General features: G+C 57.6%; 2 protein-coding genes across 6 annotated transcripts; one reads left to right on the top strand and one right to left on the bottom strand.

The window, feature by feature from the left end:
• The first annotated feature begins 388 nt into the window (after window positions 1–388).
• Faap100 (FA core complex associated protein 100) lies at window positions 389–11486 on the top strand. Of its 4 annotated transcripts, none has more exons than XR_012912224.1 (10): window positions 389–593; window positions 693–811; window positions 1287–2242; window positions 3352–3508; window positions 3922–4691; window positions 5380–5516; window positions 6293–6409; window positions 8158–8244; window positions 8487–8657; window positions 10909–11486. XR_012912224.1 is itself a non-coding variant. In XM_075989859.1 (10 exons), exons 1-9 carry the CDS (start codon window positions 429–431, stop codon window positions 8651–8653), a joined length of 2640 nt encoding a protein of 879 aa, XP_075845974.1. In that variant the 5' UTR covers window positions 389–428; the 3' UTR covers window positions 8654–8657; window positions 10909–11486. The 4 variants fall into 4 exon arrangements, 2 of the variants coding, with proteins under 2 accessions (XP_075845974.1, XP_075845973.1); XR_012912223.1 differs by lacking the exon at window positions 10909–11486 and adding an exon at window positions 8831–10515; XM_075989859.1 differs by having other exon boundaries at window positions 8522–8657.
• Fscn2 (fascin actin-bundling protein 2, retinal) lies at window positions 10846–19261 on the bottom strand. Of its 2 annotated transcripts, none has more exons than XM_075989862.1 (5): window positions 18436–19261; window positions 12154–12310; window positions 11587–11708; window positions 11166–11333; window positions 10846–11085 (listed from the first exon to the last, which is right to left on the bottom strand). In XM_075989862.1, exons 1-5 carry the CDS (start codon window positions 19259–19261, stop codon window positions 10880–10882), a joined length of 1479 nt encoding a protein of 492 aa, XP_075845977.1. In that variant the 3' UTR covers window positions 10846–10879. The 2 variants fall into 2 exon arrangements, with proteins under 2 accessions (XP_075845977.1, XP_075845976.1); XM_075989861.1 differs by having other exon boundaries at window positions 11166–11411.
• Window positions 19262–21051: the final 1790 nt, after the last annotated feature.

Raw genomic sequence — 21051 nt, forward strand, 5'->3', positions numbered from 1 at the left:
TCCGAAGTCCCTTTTACCCTGATCACGGAACTGCTCAGTGTACGGAGCCACCCAACTCCAAAGAGCCCATGCTATGTTGGTGTCACCCCAAGTGCTGACACAAAACCGGGTGTGGCGGACAACCTTACCTGCTCACCAGGTAGGTGGTCTGAGGCAAGGACCCCTCCCTGGGCCAGAGTGGACTTGTAAGCCGGCTACCCATCTGTGCGCCCTCAGGCTTCCCGCGTTCCTCTAAACCGCGGCTCTGTGCAGCCAGCAGGGCGTTCCCGCCGGCTCGCGGGACCGCAGAACCGCCACCCCCGCCCCAGCACCGGCCCCGCCTCCGCAGCGGCCGCTTTACGGCGGAGGCCGCGCCGCGCTGTGGGCGGCCGTAAAGCCTGGAGGCGGCGCCGCCTCTCCCGGCTGAGCTCTGGCTCGGCGCCCGCAGGATGGCGGGCGCTTCCCCACGCGTGCACTACCTGTCGGACTTCTGCTGCCCGCTCGGAGGCCGGGCGGGGGGGAAGCCGCATGTGCTGCGTCACGAGGCGGAGGTCTTTCTGTCCACGGGGCGCGAATTCGTCTATGTGTACGACCAGGAGGGCGGGATGCTGACGGTGAGCGGTAGGCGGGCGGGCGTGCGGGCGGGCGGCGGCCTCCCGAGGTGAGCCGGGGCCGCGCGTGCCCTCGCCTGACCTCGCTCTCCCGGCGCCCAGGCGGTGTTCCAGTTTCCCGACCAGGTGTGGCACCTGCAGCTCCTGGCCACCCGCAGGGCGCTCTACGTCCTGTGCGCCCGGACTGGCATCTACTGTCTGTCGCTGGACTCGCAGAGCAGGTGAGGGGGCGTGGCCCGCGCGGCTCCGGCCGGTCCGCACGTCGGGTGGACCTGCACCCCAGAGTGTCAGCCTCCGAGAAGTTCTTAGCTGTTGAGGCTCAGGTAGTGCCGCCCGCAGCCAGGAACACAACCGCTTTTGCCCTCGGTGTCTGGCAAGACCTCAAAGTGGGTCTCAGAAAGAGGTGTCTCCTGTTGGTGGTGACAGCAAAGGCTGGTTGGCCATTGGCTTGTGCTGGGGAAACTCGAATACACAGCCCTGGTGCAACCCTGGGAGCATTGTCTGTGGAGCCGCGCTTCTGGCTAATCCACGTGTCACACGGCGTGTGTGTGTGTGTGTGTGTGACCTGCCGAATGGCCTCTGGATGGATGCCTGTGATGCCTTCTGCCTAGCCTGCTCAGAGCAGGTCAGGTTATTGCTAAACATGACATGAGGCTCCCCCACCCAGTACTGACCGCGGTTGTGTTGTCCCTGAAGGTCTGTGGCCCAGGCCTGTGAGGACGAAGAGGATGAGGCTCGCCCTTTCCCTGTGATCCATGTGGACCCGGACGCCTGTGTCCTCCCCAACGCTGCACTCTGTGCCTTCAGTGTGCTGGATGACATGCTGGTCACCCTGGTCCAGGGCCCCACCCAGTGGAAGATGCAGCTGTTCGAGCGTCCCTGCCCAGGGGAGGAGCCTCAGCCTGGAAGCCAGCTCGGTGAGGTGGAGTTGTCCACCTGCACCCCCCCAGGTGGGGTGCCCGAGAAGCCTGCAGCTCCCAGCTTCCTGCCAGTGCTGTGCTGCGTGTTCCCACCAGACTCCAGGGCACCTCATGGTCACCCCGAGGGCTGTGGCTGCTTCATGCTAGAGGAGGCCCTCTTTGGTCTCCTCTTCGGAGCTGACGCCACCCTCTTGCAGTCCCCCGTGATCCTCTGCGGTCTCCCTGATGGCCAGCTTTGCTGTGTGGTCCTGAAGGCCTTGGTTACTTGCGAGTTAGCTCCCGGTGACCCTAAGGTCCTGGTCAAGATCCTCCATCACCTGGAGGAGCCTGTGGTCTTCATTGGGGCTTTAAGGGCAGAGCCGCACGCTGAGGAAGAGGCAAGAGAGCTGCTGTCCGACGAGAACGTGCATTCTGACTGCCTCGTAGCCCTTGGCCACCAAGGCCGGACACTGGCCATCAAGGCCAGCTGGAGCGAGTCAGGGAATCTGGTGCCAGAGCTTCGCGAGTACAGCCTCCCAGGGCCTGTGCTCTGTGCCGCCTGTGGCAGGAATGGCCGCATGTACCACAGCACCCCCTCAAACCTCTGTGTGGTCGACGTGGCTCGGAGAGACACTCCTTGGAACCTCGAGAAGCCAGACGGGGCCGCAGGAGGTCTGCCCTCCGTGCTGTGCCCAGCCAGCTTGAGCATCTGCAGTGTTGTCACCCTCTGTCTGTCTACAAGGGCATCTACAGGTATGAGCTGCCTTCGGTGTCACCCAGCCCTGGGCAGGCTCTCCCTCAGCTGTCCTTGCTCCTTTCTTTGTTCTTCGGTGAGACTTTCTCTAAGGCAGCAGATACAGGCTTTCCTCACCAGGCCCGTCACAGACCAGTCTCCTGTCTCGGGGTCGAGGTACCTCTGCATGCGTGTCCTTCCTGAGTGTGCTCTGGCCCCTCAGTCGAGTGCCGCTCACAACTTGTGGCTTGTGGGGTTGGTGTCAGAGCGTCCCCCACAGCAGGCCTCAAATCAGGTCAGGCCAAGCCTCCCTGCATCCTCTGAGAGCTGGATGAGCCTGCTTTCTCTGCTGGATGACCTGTTTATGAGCCATTCAGAGGGTGTCTCGGAGTTCTCTAAGAATGCTTTAGCTGGGTTTGCCTGACTCTGGGGTGAAAGGAAGACATTCCCCACCCTACAGTGCTTTCCCATTAAGGTCAGCTACTAGTACGTTAAATCTGCCGAAAACGCTTTGTTGGAGGAAAAGGCTTGGAAGAACCAAACCGCCACAGGGTTGGGGCAGGGGTGGGTGTGGCCATAGACCAGGGCACCTGGGCACTGACTTTCAGCTTCTAAACTGCCTGCTTCAGGGTTCAGGGTAAGAGCTGTGTTGGGAGTAGGGAAGCAAGCAGACCTTTGGCAGGGGCAGCCTCTATCCCCTCAGTGCCAAGAAGGAGGCAGGCGGATGTGGCAGCAAAGCCAGGCTTCCTGAGATGTACCCAGTGAGGATGAGGTGAGCATAGCTCAGCCTCCAGGGTGCTTCTCTTTGGAAAGCTTACCGGCCTTGCTCTATGTGGCCTATTGCAGACTGAGGCACTTTTGAGTGGTCAGATGCCTTGCAGTGTCCTTTGGCCCCTTTTGCCCTGCCCGTGTGGGTCACTACCATGACATCACATCTGGGCTGACGTCACCCCGTGTAAGCAGTTCAAAACGTGTATGGAGACCAGTGGTCACCTTCTCTGCCCAGCCCCTTGGTGTTGGCTTCCCTGGTCCTTTGCCAACCCTTTTCCTGGAGTCCAGAGCAAACCCTGATGAGCACGTGGCCGCTGCCCCAGACCTGCTGACTGGCCCTGCATGTGTCCATCATCAGGTAGCACCGAGCTCCTGGCCCTGTCTTCTAAAGGGCGCCTGATCTCCTGCGTCCTGGACTTGAACTCTGAGGTGCCTGTGCCTGCCAAAATGGCTGTGGCAAATGCAGGCCAGAAAATTAAGGAGCTACTCTTGGACATCGGTGATGTCTCCGAGAGGTGAGCTGCGGGCTCGGGCTCAAGCCGAGCCTGTGTCTTGTCCTTGGGAACAGCATCCTGGGTGGCACTGATCCAGGCTTGGCGGTCTGCGGGCCTTACAGCCTTGTGACTTGTTGAGGATATTCCCGTAGGCCTACCGGCTACTGTCTGTCATACTCTCACTGTGGAGTGTCGCGAAGGGAAGAGGGAGCCATTCATGTGCACACGGGGTGATTTGTAGGGCTAGCTCATCTGTAACAGGCTTAAACCAGTTCAGTGTCTCCTCCATCCTGTCTTGCCTCCTATAGACAAGGAAAGACCGGCTCCTTGGGCCGAGGAGCTACTCCCGTGCTCCGTGCTCCGAGAGCTTTACCCAGATATGGCTCCCTCTGCTGTGGTCTCAATCTCCTGGGTGTCGTGTCTGTGCCTTGCAGAGTGTCCTTCCTGAAGAAGGCTGTTGACCAGCGCAACAAGGCCATAACAAGTCTCAACGAGGCCATGAATGTGAGCTGTGCCCTGCTGTCCAGCCAGGACGGCGCCCGGCCCATCTCGTGCACCATCGCTACCTCCTGGAGCCGCCTGGAGCTGCGAGACATGCTGATGGCCACCTGTACACTGGAGAATAGCAGCAGCTTCAGCCTGGACCAGGGCTGGACCCTGTGTATCCAGGTGCTTACTAGTTCCTCCGCCTTAGACCTGGATGGGGCTGGTTCAGCTTTTACCTACACCATTCCAGTGGACAGACTTGGCCCGGGCAGTCGGCGGGAAGTGACGCTGCCCCTGGGTCCTAGCGAGAGTGGCATGCTCGACCTGCCAGTGACCATGTCCTGCTGGCTCTACTATAGCCTCAAGGAGGTGGTGGGTGGGGCCCTGGCCCCCTCCGACCCTCTAGAGGTCCCCTATCTGGAGAAGCTCCCTCTCAACCTTCCTAAGCAAGAGGGTGTCTGCCTGCCCCTGTGCAAGCGCACGGTGGACATGCTGCAGTGTCTGCGCTTCCCTGGCGTGGCCTCACAACCCGCGCAGGCGCCTTGCGTGCCTGGCTCTGCCTGTGAGCCCGTGGAAACCTTCCTGAAGGCCTGCCAAGCCCCCGGCAGTGAGCCAACTGGCGCTGCCTCCCTCCGGGCCAAGTACCTGCCTCCATCTACAGCGTCTATCAGGGTGTCTGCGGTGCTTCTCAGAACTGCCCTGGAGGACGGTCACTCAGGTTGGTGGCACTACTGGCTTCACTTTGGCCTCAGGGCCCTGCAGCCTGTGGAAGCAGGATGTTCCTCTCTCCCTGTGGCTCCTATGAGTTCCGCTACCTCCTGATTGCTGTAGGAGTCTGGTGTCAGGTCTTGTGTGTTTTTTAAAACCTGTGTGGAGGTACAACCTAAGCGGTGGCAGATGCCACCAAAGAACAGCTTGGTGAGCTCTCACACATGGAGCACCAGAAGCTGGTCTGTCTGAGATGTGCGAGAACACTTGGCCGGGCTTTTGTTCCCGCAGTGTGCTGAACTGTCTGTATTGTTTGGTGCTGGGTCTGTGGCAGAAGTGTCCTGGTTGCTGGTACCTCTGTCCTGCCACAAGTGGATGTTGGATTGTGTGTCTGGCTTCACTCTGTCCTGGGGAGAGCTGAAGCCGTCTTGTACAGCATTTATGTCTGTGCACCAGGGCGCAGTTAGGACTGTAGCCTGTGCCTTGTAGGACCTCCCCGAGTGGGCTTCTAAGTGGGCTTCTGGGTCCATGGTTCCTGATGACCCCCTATGCCTCCCTGCCTCTCGGGCAACTGGCTTAGCTCCCTGCTTGTGGTGGGACTGTGGGCCCTTGGGACACTTAGGTGGATTGGAAAGGGGACATTTGAGGGAAGCCACACGGGTGCCGTTTTACACCCCAGCGGGCGCCTTCTCTTCCAGGTTTCCACCTGTGCAGTGCTACGCTGCAGTGGCTCCTTGCTGAGAACGCTGCCGCAGCTGTCGTGAGGGCCCAGACCCTGTCCTCTATCCAGGGCATAGCCCCAGATGGTACTGATGTCAACCTCATCGTCCGAGAGGCAAGCAGGGGTCACTTCCGTGTGCTTGGGATGGGCCTCAAGGCCCTCAGCCCTCCGTGGGTCCCTGGGAGGACCAGCCCTGTCTAATCCATCACGGGCCCCGCTAGGGTCACAGTGGGCAATAAGGACAGTATTGTTGGTTGACCATCCCAAGCCAGTAGCAGCCCACCTGTTAGACCACCAGAGGGTGACGGGCCCCTTTGAGGACCCTCAAGTGAGACAGCCCATCCCCTCAGGCCTTTCCTTCTCTTACACCCTCTTTTTGGGGTCCTCCTAGCAGTCAGGATCCCCTGCAATGGAGACTCTTGGAGAGTAAGCCATGTCTGCCAAGAGCCGTGGGCCCTACTCCCAGAACTCAGGGAATGTTACTTATCAGGCCCTGTCCTCCAGACTCCTTACCTCACTGGCCAAGGCTAAGAATGAGCAGTGGTCCTGGCCAGTGGACAGAGTCCATGCTTACATTGATGCCCAAGACCTTTCTGTAGCCCCCAGGCTCTGGTCTTACGCCACTGTGTAAAGAGCAGGCCAGGGCTACCCAGCCTCAGCCTGTGGAGTCAGCACCATCAGGACAGGCACTTTAGCCCTCACTCCGTTCCTAGCATAGAGCCAAGCTTAGCTTAGGTCTTGGTGCAGCTCAGAATGAGGTGGTTCCTACAGGACTGGATTCTGAGTCGTCCTCATACGGCTGCCCCTTGCAGAAAATAGGCTTCTTACTCGGGTTCCCCAGCCTTCCCGCCTTTAAAATGCGCAGCCGCTCAGGGCCTCATGTGTTACAGGTAGCTGTGACTGATTTGAGCCCTGCAGGGCCCATCCAGGCCGTGGAGATCCAAGTGGAGAGCTCCTCTCTGGCCAACATGTGCAGGGCGCATCACGCCATCATCAGACGCATGCAGGTACCGCAGCCAGCGGGATCAGGGGCTTGGGAACAGGCTCTGCAGGCGGAGGCAGCCATCTGGGTTTCATCTGTGGACCCACACGGCTGCTGCAAGCAACATGGAACTTGCCACCTCTGCGCAAACGACACTACCCTCCAGGAGTGGCATCAGCCCGCGTCCCCTGGAAGTTCAGAAATGGCTGAGTCTGTCTGATCAGTCTGTAGTCATTACCTGTCATGTCTGGGCTAAACCCCACCCGTGCGTGGATCCTAGGCCAGGGAACTGCCCAGCGAGGTCCTAGGTTCAGAAAGAACCACTTGAGCACAGAGCCTCCCTTGGCACCCGTCCGCATGGCTCTGTCCAGAGCACCCACCCCCCACCTGAGGCTGGTGTGGCCTGGGCTCAAGGCAGGGTCTGCAGTGGCCACCGGCAGTTCTGCAGTTAGTTCTTGGCTGTAGCCTCCTCCAGCCTCACCCTGGAACCCTTCCCTGTGTGCCCTAGCGTTGCTTCCCGAGCCGACAGGTGCTCTGTGGACGGAGGGCCAGGTGCAGGTGCTAGCTGCTCTCAGAGCTGGAAGGTCAGCCCTAGCACATGACCCAGCGATCAGTCACCTCGTCCTGGGCCAGTTGTGAAGTGAGCGGTGTAACAGTAACTGGACGTAGCAAGGTTGAGGCTTCGTGTTGTCGGGAGTTCAGGCCCCGTGCTGTAGACTCCGAAGCAGTGGCGCCACCAGCCAGCCCCCAAGAACTTCTGCCAGCTTTTGCCCAAATTCCCCATGATAAGGACACAGTCATGTAGGAGTAAGGCCACCCTAGTGACTTTATCGTGGTCTTCTGCAAAGACCCCATCGCAAAAAGGCTGCCTTAAGAGGAACTCGCGTCAGGACTTGGTTTGTGATTTCAGGGGGACACAGTCGATCCTTGGTAGGGAATCACATGGCGCAGCTGCCCCCAGACTGCAGGGCAGCTTCAGCCAAACACCACCATGGTCTGTAGACAGGACTCTCCCACAACCACCAGGACCTTGCCTGATGCTAGCTTCCCCTTAGACAGCATTCTCTAGGACCCTAGGTGGATGCTCAGCCTAGGCAGGTCTGCCTCTGGGAGCCTTTGCTCATACCTGAAAAGGCCATTTAGCAAGCTAGACTGCTTTCAGGAAGAGAGAATGAACGCCAGCCCTGAGTGAGCCTGCAGAGGGTATGAGCAAATTTATCAGATGGGTTCTGCCTAAGGCCCAGCCCAAAGTCTGTCTGAGCCACAGAAGTGAGACAAGGGTTTAAAAGGGCTCTAAAGGTGGGTGTTGTAGCATACAGTCCCAGCACTTGGGAGATAGAGGCAGGCGGATCTCCATGAGTTCGAGGACAGCCAGGGCTGTTATACAGAGAAGCCCTGTCTTAAAAACAAACAAACAAACAAAAAAGGTCCCTTTGTTCAGGCCTAGTGGTACATTCCAAAATCCTAGCAGTTGGTTGATTGTGGCAGGAGGATCAGGAATTCAAGGCCAGCCTAAGCTTCATGGCAAGTTTGAGGCTCCTCTGAGTTATTTAAGGCCCCGACTTAAACTCCATAAACGTCTCTCTTAGTGACTGTTGGTGGGGGCTGTTGCTGCTCTGAGGAGGAAAGTCCTGGGGAACAGGGTGGGACAGATAAGGAGTGGTCACCGTGTCACTGCTACCTGAGGGGCGTGAAGATCCTGGCCTCTGAACCCAGGCATCCACTCTGGGAAGCATCCTCCAGTTCCCGCCCCCCAACCCTTCTGTCCCTCAGACTATGGTCACAGAACAAGCTGCCCAAGGCTCCAGCCCACCTGACCTCCGAATGCAGTATCTACACCAGATCCACGCCAACCACCAGGTGAGCCCCAGTTCCTGGGTATGAGGAGTGTCCCCAGATGACGTGTAGGGAAGACAGGACTTGGGGGGCACCAGCCTTGTGGGGCTGCCCAGCTTTCAGTGTGGGCTGGGTTTTCTGGATGGGGTCAAGATGTATAGGGCGTGTCCACTTCCTTCTTCCCTGGCTGTACCCACGTGGCTGTGTGTCACATATTGAAGACCCTGTGACCCATCTCCCACCTCCCAAGCACAAGGTGTTCCTAGGTGGGGCACAGGCTGAGCTGCGCTGCTGTCCTCAGGAGCTGCTGCGCGAGGTGCAGACCCTGCGTGACCAGCTGTGCACGGAGGATGAGGTCAGCTCCTACAGTATAGCCCAGAAGCTGCTGCAGGTTTACAGGCAGCTCCGCAACCCTAGCCTTGTCCTGTTGTGACCAGGTATGACCTAGCCCTCTGTGTGCTGACCTTTGTGGTTCTGCCCGGGTGGGGAAGGATGCCCCAGTTCCCCGGCTCAGCCCGGAGGGCTGAAAAAGTGGGGTGTGAGATAGATTCAGGCAGTGTCTGAACCCACAAGCCTTGGCCGCCTCTCATGTCTGCCTCCTCCCGGACAGCTGCTGGCCAGCTTCTCCTCACTGCGGGACACGCTCCAGGCTGAGTTCTGGGGCTTGTTGGGCTGCACCCCTGTACTGGAACCTCTGCACCTCCGATGGGAAGAATCGGTGCCCAAATACTTGGGCCATGGAGACACAGGGTTACTGGAGTTCAGACTTGAGGGTGTGGGACTGTTCGGTTGCTGACCCCACCACACCCCAGGAGCACTGGCCGTCTCTCTGGAGCCACCAGGGGGCAGAGTGCTCACTGCAACCAAAGCACAAAGACCGAGGGAGGGCTCCCCTAAACTGCCGCTGCCTGAGCTGCCCCCTCCCCCAGCTGGGCCGTGCCCTGCTGCTGGTGCTGTTTTCGCTATGGGGGAAGAGCGTGTCTGCGGAGCTGCTGTGAGTGCCGTCTGTGCCGTGGTGTGCCGGCAAACTGCCCTTTCCTGATGTCCCCCGTGTCAGCTGGCGTCTGCTCCCTTCCCGCGCCTCACCCTCTTCAGAGTCCACTGCGCTCTGTGCCGGTGGTGGGCAGCCCTTCCCAGCTACCCTCCCCCGGGGCTCCTGTGGCCACTTGGGGCCTGAGATCTGCAGCTCAAGGTCTGGACACTGAGCTGCCACCGTCACAACACAGGGTATTTACGTGGGCATTTGTCCATCCTCCAGGACAGAGCCCTCCATGGAGGAGGCAGTTAGGAGATGGAATGCCCTCTCTTGACACCGCCTGGAGTCTGTACAAGTCTTTTTTTTTTTTTTTTTTTTTTTTGGTTTTTCGAGACAGGGTTTCTCTGTGGTTTTGGAGCCTATCCTGGAACTAGCTCTTGTAGACCAGGCTGGTCTCGAACTCACAGAGATCCGCCTGCCTCTGCCTCCCAAGTGGTGGTATTAAAGGCGTGCGCCACCACTGCCCTGCTGTACAAGTCTTGTAATAAGGTGCTCCCCACCAGGGTTGCCGGCTTACCTCACCTGCTGGCCTGCTAAGAGCCCTGTCCGTCGCTGGTCCCTCAGTCTACCCTTGCCACCTCCTGCGTGGGAGCCTCTAGCTGCGTCGTAGCGTGCATGAGTGTCTGCTCTGAGCAAGTTAGAGAGGCCAGCTCAGCCCACAGGACGGACGGCCTGCCTGGGAGCAGAGAGGGTCTCCCGGGCTGAGCTGGCTTCTGTCTGTCACAGCTGACTTTTCTGGTGTCCCCTACTTGCTGTTATAGTCCACAGAAATTGCCGGGTTTGTCTTTAGCCCACACTCCAGCAGGTTGGGAGCTGAGGCACGTGTCCTCAGGGATTGCTGGTGATGTCACCTCATCAGCCTCCCCGGGCCCCTGGACACATCTGGACTTGGACTTGTTATTCTTGGCACTGAGAATTGGTAGGGCCCGGCACCAGGCTCAGACGGCTACTGGAGCTGAAGAAACACCAGGCTTAGCTGAGAATCTCACCTGAGTGTCATCATGGAGTCAGGGCCACCATGTTTCACCTGGGTCCCCCAGTCTTGTCCAACACCTGTGTGCTGTCCCCCATTCATGCCAGACAATGCCTGGGTCAGCTCCAAGAGTCAATAGGGTTGTGTCCTGATGTGTGACCCTGGTTGCTCTGGGTAAGCAAAGGGGGGGTGGGGGTCTGGCCATAACTTCCTTTCCAGCATGCCTCTTGCCTTTCCCGGCAGCTATACATTGCCTCCACACCCCAACACACGTTCTTGTCTTAGACTTGCAGCTCTCTGTGGGTCTCATTTGCCTGGGTGGTTGGAGAGGACGTTAGGGTCCCAAGCAGGATCAGGTCTGCCTAGGTTAGGATGGTCTTCCTTAATCTCTGACCCAAAGCCTGGCAACTGCTGGAGTGAGGTGAGGCGAGGGGTCTAGCAGCCCCCGCTTCCAGCCATGGCCCTGCCTCTTAGGTCGGTAGAACGTGAGGAGAGCCTTGCTCAAAAGGGCAAAGGGTTTCCTATGGGTGGGGTCCCAGGGCTGAGCAGACGGAACCCTGAGACTCTAGGGTATGAAAAGCCCACGGCAGCTGCGCAACAAAGGTTTAATGCTGGGTCAGTGGGGCTGTGGGGTCGGCCCCTGTGAGTCCTCAGTATTCCCAAAGAGCTTCCCCTGTAGGCAGGTCCGCGTCAGCGCGCAGCAGCCCTGAAGCACCGCCGCACAGGTATTTGCCACTGAGGGCGCGGATGGCGAGGCGGCCACGCTCTCGGAACTCGAAGAGGAAATCCTCCGCCAGGTCACCGTCGCTGCACACGCTCCCGTGGCTGCCAACGTACCAGAAGCCAGCTCCACGGCCTGGGGGCAAGGCTGGAGGTCGGCGGGGGCCCTGGCATCCCCTGCCCCCCATTGCCTCCCCACAGCCTGCGTTCCCGCACCTCTGATCTGATATGCGCCATCCCTGAAGCTCAAGTGGAAGACATCGTAGGTGGAGCGGTTGGTGTCCAGCTGGTTGGATCCCCGGCGGTGGCAGACAAAGCCGTCCAGGCCACGCAGCACCAGGATGGGGCGGTTGATGAGTTTGAGGATGAACAGCTCGTCTCCACCTAAGGGAGAGGACGGAGTGGACCACTCTTGTCCCTGGCTATCATATGCAGGCTGCGGACTTGGGGTTCCGGGGGTCCCTAGATGTTGCTAATGTACAGGTGTTGAGAAAGCATCCTGGGTTCCCCAAAGACAGTAAAGGAGAAGACACCCTGGATCTGACTTCTTCCCTGATGAATGAAATGGGGAGGGACCTCAGATGCACTGACCCGGGGTGGAAAGCTGCCCAACTTACAGAACGCAGAGAGTGCTCACCCACAAAGTCACTGATGGCGGCCAGCTGCCCGTTTTTCTTCATGCACACATAACGACCGTTGCTGGCTTTAAGTGCCACCCGCCGGCCGTGCCATTCCATTTCAAACATGGTGTTGGCAGAACTGAGGGAAGGGCAGGCAAGATCTCAGAGAGAGAGGAGCGGAGTTTGGTCCCCTTTTCCTCCATGAGTTCCAGGGATGAGACAGAAGCCCGCCCTCTGCAGAAACACCCATGGCCACTGGGAGCTACTCCCCACCCCGGTGAACATTTGCTATCTAGGCTGCTAGTCTCATAGCTCAGGGTGTCAGTGGTGATGATGGTGGTGGAGGTGGTGACAGAAGTGGTCGAGGTCACCGGGGGCAGTGGCGCACGTGCCTCCAATCCCAGCACTGGGGAGGCAGAGGCACACCTCTGGGTTGGAGGCCAGCCTGGTCTATATAGTGAGTTCCAAGGCTACACAGTGATCTCTGTCTCAAAAATAATAAAAGGGGGGGGGGAGTGATGGTCATGTTTGTGAGTGACGGTGATGGTGGCAGTGACGGTAGAGACAAGGACAGGTGCACTCACACTTGTGTGGCTGTGGCCTGAAGGCCCCCATGAGTGACCAGGGTCCAGTAGCCCCCAGTGCTGGAATAGAAAGTACACTTCTTTGTCTCCTGGTCAATTTGCATCAGGAAGGTCTCGTGGTCCAGTTCTTCATCCTGATTGGCTGAGACGTTGACTCCTGGAGGGAGAAGACAGTGAAGCTCCTCACAACTCCTGGGAGGCAAGAGATGGGGAAACTTTTGGGAGGCACGAAGCCAGAGGGAGTCTCAGCTAGAGCTCTCGGGTGTCAGAGAAGGACCATCCAGGGACCAGTGCACCCCACACGCGGCCTCTAAAGGGTGGACTCTTGACCCAGCTCTTCCCTCCCTCGCCTGGATAGCATCTTATGCCGGCAAATCCCCGTTCTGCTAATCAGCAAGCAATCTGCTCGTTGCTGTTCTCTGGACCCCGGATTCACAGCAACCCGTTTATAATTCGCTCTTAAGCTGCTGGGGGCAGGGGGGTTCTGACCTTCCCCCTGAGGTGACCTAGATCAGAGCCAGGGACTAGGAGCCTACCTACCGCCCACACAGGAGCCCTAGGGGAAGGCAGGCTGCCCAGGGCCCGCCCAGGGTTTGTGTAATGGAACAAGTGTTCCATGTCCTGGCTCAGCATGCAGGCATCAAAGCCTCCTCAGGATCATCCCTAAGCTCTGGCCCCCTCCCACAAACCCATCAGGTTCCTGGCAAACCGGATACTCTGAAGAGTATGGCAGGTAGAACCTCCAGGAGCCCTAGGGCTCAAGGGGTAACAAGTGAGGAGGGAGGGACGAAGCCTGACTGTAGGGCCACATCGGAGCCAGCCCTGCTCTGCTGGAGAGAAGGAACAACCATAGCAGCTCCTAGTGGAGACCCTGAGATCTATGAGATCTACCGCCTTTCTCTACTCCCGGAGACTGTGCCCAGGCATATTCACCCTGAATCACTGCTTCCTTGCAGAAAAGCAGCCAGCCTATCCCAGGAAAGGGCCCAGCAGTTTGTTTCGTTTTGGTTAGTTTTGTTTGAGATTTTATTTACCAAGTATACAATGTCCTGACTGCGTGTACCCCTGGAGGCCAGAAGAGGGCACCAGATCTCATTACAGGTAGTTTTGAGCCACCTTGTAGTTGCTAAGAATTGAACTCAGGACCTCTGTATGTGAGTCCGTATGTGAGATCAGTCAGTGCTCTTACCTCTGAGCCATCTCTCCAGCCCCCAGCAGTTTGTTTTTTTAAGTTTTTGTTTTTCAAGACAGGGTTTCTCTGTAGCTTTGGAGCCTGTCCTGGAACTAGCTCTTGTAGACCAGGCTGGCCTTGAACTCACAGGGTTTAGTTTTTATGTGCATGAGTGTTTTGCCTGTGTGTATGTCTGTACCACTTGTGTGTAGTGAACTCAGGGGTCAGAAGAGAAACTCAGATCTCCTGGTACTGGGAATCAAACCTGGGTCTTCTGGAAGAGCAGCTTGTGCTCTTAACTCCTAAGCTGTCTCTCCAGACCTGGCCCAACTGTCTTTTTTACTGTCCCCATCTCTGCCAGCTTCAGCATTGTAGTAACAGTTGCTGAGCTGGACAGCTGGAACCAAGGCCACCCCTAACCTCATGAACCAATCCACATGGCGAACAGAAGTCAATGGGAAAGTCTGGGTAATGAGTCTCATGGATGAATGCAACAGGGCGCAGGACAAGTGGCCTTTCAACAAAGCCTCTTGCAGGGACAGAGGTCAGAACCAGGTCAAAGGACTTAGCTGGGCATGCCAACTAGCACATTCATTGTCTTCAGCCATTGCCACATGTCCGTGTCATAGGCCAAGGTGCTGTGTCCCCATATCACCCTCTGCAGACAGAATGCTACCAAGCATCTTCCTCCTCGTGGTCACCTGCTTCTAGGGAGCTGACCCAGCAGTGGGCGATCCCAGAGTCCAGACGGCCTGGACGGTGGGTGTGGGGCATGCCTGACAGGATTCATGAGGGGCTGAGTCTGTCTGTTGCCAGCAGAAGCAATGTTCATAGCTGTGCTGCGCGTGAGCCCTGCTGTGACCGTGAGGGCAGGGACAGGTGGAGGCTATGGTTGGGGCAGTAAAGAAGTCCAGTGGGTTCTGGAGAGATGGCTCAGAGGTTAAGAGCATTGCCTGCTCTTCCAAAGGTCCTGAGTTCAATTCCCGGCAACCACATGGTGGCTCACAACCATCTGTAATGGGGTCTGGTGCCCTCTTCTGGCCTGCAGGCATACACACAGACAGAATATTGTATACATAATAAATAAATAAATAAATATTAAAAAAAAAGTCCAATGGGGGAAGCTGCACACTGATGACTCACAGGCAGCTCCTGACTTGGAGACAAGTTTGGGGCCAGGACAAATAGACCCAAATCCACCACTTAGACTACCTTGAACCCAGAATCACTTCCACCCGGACACATCCGTCCCAAGGCTGGGACAGCTGGCAGCATCACCAGCCCAGGGAAGCTTAGGAGATCACCCACGAAAGGGAGGGACTCACAACAGGTTCATCAACATGCGGAAAAGAGGTCAGTGAGGTGGCTGAGCAAGACAAGGTGCTCGCTGCGAACGCCTGACAATCTGGGATTGGTCCAGGGATTCATGTAAAAGTGGGTGGAGAAAAATGACCTCTACAAGTGTGTCATGGCATGCTGTGTGCCCATCTCTCTCTCCTTCTCTCTCTCTCTCTCCTTCCCTCTCTCTCTCTCTCTCTCTCTCTCTCTCACACACACACACACACACACACACAATTTTATTTATTTTTTTCAGAATAGGATCTCATATGTAGCTCTGGAACGCACTGTGTACACCAGGCTGGTCCCAAACTCACAGAGATCCACCTGCCTCTGCCTTGAAAGTATTGGGATTAAAGGGGTGCACCACCACACCCAGCTAATAATAAAAGCTAAAAGACTAAAAAGCAGGCTGGAGAAACGGCTCAGGGTTTAAGGTCATTACATTCTTGCAGAGACCTGAGTCCTGTCCTCAGCGCCCTTACCCAGTTGTCTATGGCCACCTATAGCTCTGGCTTCTGCAGGCACCTGCGCTCCCGTGCGCACACCCCTCCCGTGCGCACACTTCTCCCGTGCGCACATATACACACACTTTTTTATCTTAAAGGCTGAAAAGTAATCCACACAGACAAGATCCTACCCAGTGCCTTGACTTTTTTCTTTAGTGCTGGGGATGGAACTCAGGGTGTTGTACACAGAAGGCCAGTGCTCCCCAGAGTTATCTGGGCAGCCCGCATCCCACCACCACTTCCACCACCTCCACCTCCACCACCTCCACCACCTCCACCTCCACCACCTCCACCACCACCTCCACCACCTCCACCTCCACCACCACCACCTCCCAAGCCTCTACCATCTCCACCACCATCACAGCTCCTAATGCCATCATTATAGTCGCCATTATTACCACCAGCATCTCCATCACCATCTCCAGCCCTCTACCATTTCCCCCATCACCGTCTTCACCACCACCATCTCATCACCATCTCTTCCACTTTCACCCTCTGTCACCATGAACAGCACCACCAACCCTATAGCACGGTCATCAGTGTTGACACTACCAATGGCACCCTCCTTCTGGGGTCTCTGTTACAATCCATCCATGTCTGCCCCCTCTCCTCCTCCTCCTCCCCAGGAAGGACTCCACCACCGCTGCCCCAGCTATCTTGCTTAGCTAAGGACCGTGGACATCTGAGCCTTCTCTGGGCCAGATGGTGTGGCTGGACAGCGGGACTGGTGTCGGGGAAGAGGGCCACATGCTGGTGACTGTGTCTGCCATTGCTCCAGACTGGCCTGAAAGCCATGACTGCATCCAGAGGGCCTCGGCAGGCTGGGCTCCCACATGGGTGGTCATAAGGTGCCCGAAGAGACGGGTTATCTGCATACTATAGCACTGGCGTGATCGGCTCATGGAGACTGGTTATCTGCATACTATAGCACTGGCGTGATCGGCTCATGGAGACTGGTTATCTGCATACTATAGCACTGGCATGACCGGCTCATGGAGACTGGTTATCTGCATACTATAGCACTGGCGTGACCGGCTCATGGAGACTGGTTATCTGCATACTATAACAGTGAGCACTGGCATGACCGGCTCATGGAGACTGGTTATCTGCATACTATAGCAGCTAGCATACAGGCTCATGGATGCTGCCCTTTCTCTGGCAAGTGCTTTTATGAAAGGGGTCTCAGCGAGTAGGGAGGGGCATTCCCTGCCTCACATCCTCCTTTGAGCTTACAGAGAGCTCTCAGGTCAGGGTGTGTCTCAGTACTTGGGGTGCATGAGCTCAGAACCCACGATGGAAACAATTCTACTTTCTGACCTGGACCAGGGTTATGCCGATAGCCTAGGGCCTCTCAGACCTCTGGCTTCCTCCTGGGGCAGTAGGAGCACCGTGTTTACCCCAAACTACTCAGGTGTCACACAAGTGACCAGTGGCCAAGCCACACCCCACAGGTGGAGATGGCGCCTTTGCCCTAGAAGCTCAGGTCCCGGGCAAGGTTGTCTTGGCTTGTGTCTACTAACACTGAAGATAACCATGAACTCTCCCACTCTTGGGGCACCCCAAGGTTCCCATTGGTCAGGCATATGAGAGTCATCCTTGCCCTGCCCTGGCCCCTCCCTTATCTCTCCCAAAGAGCAGAAAGGGGGGCAGCAGAAGAGCAAGAAAGAGCGGGGCCTTCCCACTGCCCCCAGACTCTGCCGATGTCTCACTGCACCCCTCCAGTCTTAGAGACGGTGGCAGCCCAGCGGGCATTCGCCAGGCGAACAGAGAGAGATGAGCTCTCCTGGAGCCAGCAGACCTCAGTGGGCTGTGCGCTGACCCGGTCTGTGGAAACACCCATCTCCAGTGGACACACACCCACCCCAGCACATGTGATACACACACGACAGTGTCAGCTGCACACAAACACACACAACCCATCATGTGTGACACACGACAATGTCAGCTGCACACGGATACACACACCCACCACAGCACATGTGATACACACACGACAGTGTCAGCTGCACACGGATACACACCCACCCCAGCACACGTGTGACACACGACAGTGTCAGCTGCACACGGATACACACACACAACCCAGCACACGTGTGACACACGACAGTGTCAGCTACACACGGATACACACACCCACCCCAGCACATGTGATACACACACGACAGTGTCAGCTGCACACGGATACACACCCACCCCAGCACACGTGTGACACACGACAGTGTCAGCTGCACACGGATACACACACCCACCACAGCACATGTGATACGCACACGACAGTGTCAGCTGCACACGGATACACACATCCACCCCAGCACACGTGTGATACACACACGACAGTGTCAGCTGCACACGGATACACACATCCACCCCAGCACACGTGTGATACACACGACAGTGTCAGCTGCACACGGATACACACACACACCACAGCACATGTGATACACACACGACAGTGTCAGCTGCACACGGATACACACACCCACCACAGCACACGTGTGATACACACGACAGTGTCAGCTGCACACGGATACACACCCACCCCAGCACACGTGTGACACACGACAGTGTCAGCTGCACACGGATACACACACCCACCACAGCACATGTGATACGCACACGACAGTGTCAGCTGCACACGGATACACACATCCACCCCAGCACACGTGTGATACACACGACAGTGTCAGCTGCACACGGATACACACACACACCACAGCACATGTGATACACACACGACAGTGTCAGCTGCACACGGATACACACACCCACCACAGCACATGTGATACACACACGACAGTGTCAGCTGCACACGGATACACACCCACCACAGCACACGTGTGATACACACGACAGTGTCAGCTGCACACGGATACACACACACACCACAGCACATGTGATACACACACGACAGTGTCAGCTGCACACGGATACACACACAACCCGGCACACATGTGACACACACGTGTGACACACAACACAATGTCAGCTGCACACGGATACACACACAACCCAGCACACGTGGCACACACATGTGGCACACAACACAATGTCAGCTGCACACGGATACACACACAACCCAGCACACGTGGCACACACATGTGGCACACAACACAATGTCAGCTGCACACGGATACACACACAACCCAGCACACGTGGGACACACAACACAATGTCAGCTGCACACGGATACACACACAACCCAGCACACGTGGCACACACATGTGACACACAACACAATGTCAGCTGCACACGGATGCACCTTACCTTGCCTCACAGAGACATAGCGGTGGTTGGCAGCCACCAGCACCACCTGTGGGTGACTTTGCTCCAGATCGAAGAGTTCATCCTTGCCGGGCCTTGTGTTGCGGCCAGCCTTGAGTGTACCAGCAGGTCCCACAGGTGCCAGGTAGCGGCCATCGCAGTCCTTGAAGGCCAGCTTGCCCGCCTTAAACTCTAGCGTGTAGCAGGCACGGGCTTCAGGCTCCCAGACAAGGTGGCCATCGCTGCGTAGGTAGCGGCTGTCGTAGGACTTGAGGCAGTACCGCCTACTCTGGAAAATGAGGGTGAGCAGTGCATCCACACCCCACGGCATGTCACCGTCGGCCGCCATCTCGTCCTCCTGCAGACACAGGTGCACGTAGCGCCGACGGCTCACGCTCAGCAAGTGAGCCTGTGGGTGGATGGCCAGGTGCACAGTCCACAGCTCTGCTGGGGAGATCGCCGTCGCAAAGCAGGACAGTTGGTCCTCAGTTCCGCCAAAGAAGCGGCCGTGCGGCTCCGACTGCAGTACCCAGCGCCCGTCAGGCTGCGGCAAGACCAGGAAACGGCAGTCACGGCCTGGCCGATCCATCTCACAGGCCACGCGCCCGTCTTCTTCTGCCGACAGGTAGCGGCCCAGGTGGCTGCTGCGGAACAGCACAGCGGTGCCCTGCCCTGGGTCAGGCTCCAGGACCCACGTCTGCTTCCTCTTGAGGCTGGACGCTGAAGCGTTGACCTTGAACCCAAAGCTCTCTGCTGTCAGATAGCGGTTGGCATCGTTGACGAGGCCAAACTGGATCTTCAGCACCTGGTGCAGCCCGTTGGTTGGCATCTTCGAGGCTAGTCACGTAGCTTCAGGGGCCTGGGATGCTCTCTCTAAGTGTTCAGGGGCCCTGTGGCCCCCCCAGAGGCCCAGCTCTGTTTAGCTGGCCCTTGGCCCCCAAGCCTAGCCAGTGACATGGATACTACCTGCTCCAACGCTGCCTCTGTCTTGTGGCCTTGGCCACCCAGGCAGATCTTACATGGCCAGTGGGCAGCCGAGGGCGGGTGAGGGGGGCGGATCAGAGACGCACCAGCTAGAAGGAGCAGCCTCTTGCTTTTACCTGCAGCTTGGATTTCAGAGGCTCCTGGAGAGCACCAGGGCCAGAGCCTGAAGCCCAGGAGGACAAATGCAAGACTGACCACCTCCTTGTCCTCACCCACGGCCGCCTAGGTCCTATATCCTATCTTGTGGGTCCCACTCCTCTTAGCTTCTCTTCTTACTGCCTCTTGCTTCAGGGCCTTCCACCCCACAGCTCAGACCCCCAGTCCAGCCCATCTCTTTCCCAAGGCAGAAAAAGCAGCCAGTGGAAAACTCACAGCAGGGCGGCAACCTGATCTCAGCCCTCCACCCTCAGCCAGATCCTCTGCAGGATCCAATTACCGCATCTCTGATTCCTGCTGCCAGGAGCAGGAAGGCCCCCTGTAGCATGCAGCCCCATCCTGGCCTGTGGTTCCTACCCTCGTGTGCGGCCCTGGGTCTGACGCTGTCCCTGTCCGTGGGCTAGAAGGCAGCAGGAAGGGTAGAAGGACCAGTAGTAAGGCTGGGACACCCTGACCCTGACCAGGGATGGTAGCGCGGAGACAGGCAGTGTGCCCTGATGTTTCTGGTCCTCTAGGTTTGGAAAGAGCAGCCTCAGATGGTACACTAGGGAGACCTTGTGATGCTCACATTCGGGACTGCCTTGTGCGGGAACACACCCCTGTAGCAGGCAAAGAACCAGGTGTACCAGGGTTCCTATGTACTCTGCCAACTATTGGGGTGTGATGTTTTTCCCTTCTGTGCAGGGGGCTCAGGGTGATCTAGCTTCAAGGGCCTTCAGCAGATCTGGGGACCCCATTACTGCTGCTTAGATCAGAGGGGGATGCAGGCTTGACTTGTGGCCTTTACAGACTTGAGAACAGGGGGCTGTGTGGGGCACAGTCTCCCCCATGTTTCCAAAGGTGCCGCATGGAATCCAAGAGGGGGGATGGGGCATGCACTTGTTCAGATTCTGGAAGCTGGCCACCCATGACCCCTGGCTCCTTTTCACCCTGGGACCCCCTGGCTGCACCCTCTCCATCTGAGGAGACTTGGAGAGCGTCAGTGGCCCTGCTTAGCTTTACCCACGTTCCTGTGTGCTGCACCTGCCTCAGGGGACCAGAGCCAAACAGGTGCAGCCTGTCCTGGGCCTGAGCCAGAACTGGTGTCTTCTTCCTCCTCATAACGGGGCATGACTGTTGTGGACTGGGAAGCCCACGACAGCGTGTGAAGGCCTTCCTGGGGGTCAGTCATAGGAGGATGTGGAGCGGTTCCAGCCACGGCCCCAGTCCTGTCATCCTCCTGGGCTCTTCACCCTCAAGTGACCGTGGTCAGGGACTCATACAGCGGCAGGCGGTGCGTGCAGAGCCATCCAGCACACGGCAACACTGAGGAAGGAAGGGAACTGGCTTCAACGGAGTGCTCAGGATCGGACTCACGACAGAGTGTGTGCACACTCTCCCCTGTGACCACACCCCTGGATGAGGCACCAACTGAAAGTGTGGTCAGGCCGTGTGCCGGTACTGCCCTAGAGACAGTCCGAGGTGACGTGATGTCCAGGC

The sequence above is a fragment of the Microtus pennsylvanicus genome, chromosome 11, assembly GCF_037038515.1.
Source record: "Microtus pennsylvanicus isolate mMicPen1 chromosome 11, mMicPen1.hap1, whole genome shotgun sequence".
Lineage (NCBI taxonomy): Eukaryota > Metazoa > Chordata > Mammalia > Rodentia > Cricetidae > Microtus > Microtus pennsylvanicus.

Bases quoted from the DNA above. Each gene is read 5' to 3' on its own strand.
- Faap100 (XM_075989859.1), top strand. From the start codon at position 429: ATGGCGGGCGCTTCCCCACGCGTGCACTACCTGTCGGACTTCTGCTGC. The intron at 594-692 runs GTGAGCGGTAGG...CCCGGCGCCCAG, and splicing joins AGGAGGGCGGGATGCTGACG to GCGGTGTTCCAGTTTCCCGA. The intron at 8,245-8,521 runs GTGAGCCCCAGT...TGCTGTCCTCAG, and splicing joins AGATCCACGCCAACCACCAG to GAGCTGCTGCGCGAGGTGCA.
- Fscn2 (XM_075989861.1), bottom strand. From the start codon at position 19,261: ATGCCAACCAACGGGCTGCACCAGGTGCTGAAGATCCAGTTTGGCCTC. The intron at 12,311-18,435 runs GTAAGGTGCATC...TTCTCCCTCCAG, and splicing joins CTATGTCTCTGTGAGGCAAG to GAGTCAACGTCTCAGCCAAT. The intron at 11,412-11,586 runs GTGAGCACTCTC...AGCAACATCTAG, and splicing joins CGCCATCAGTGACTTTGTGG to GGACCCCCGGAACCCCAAGT.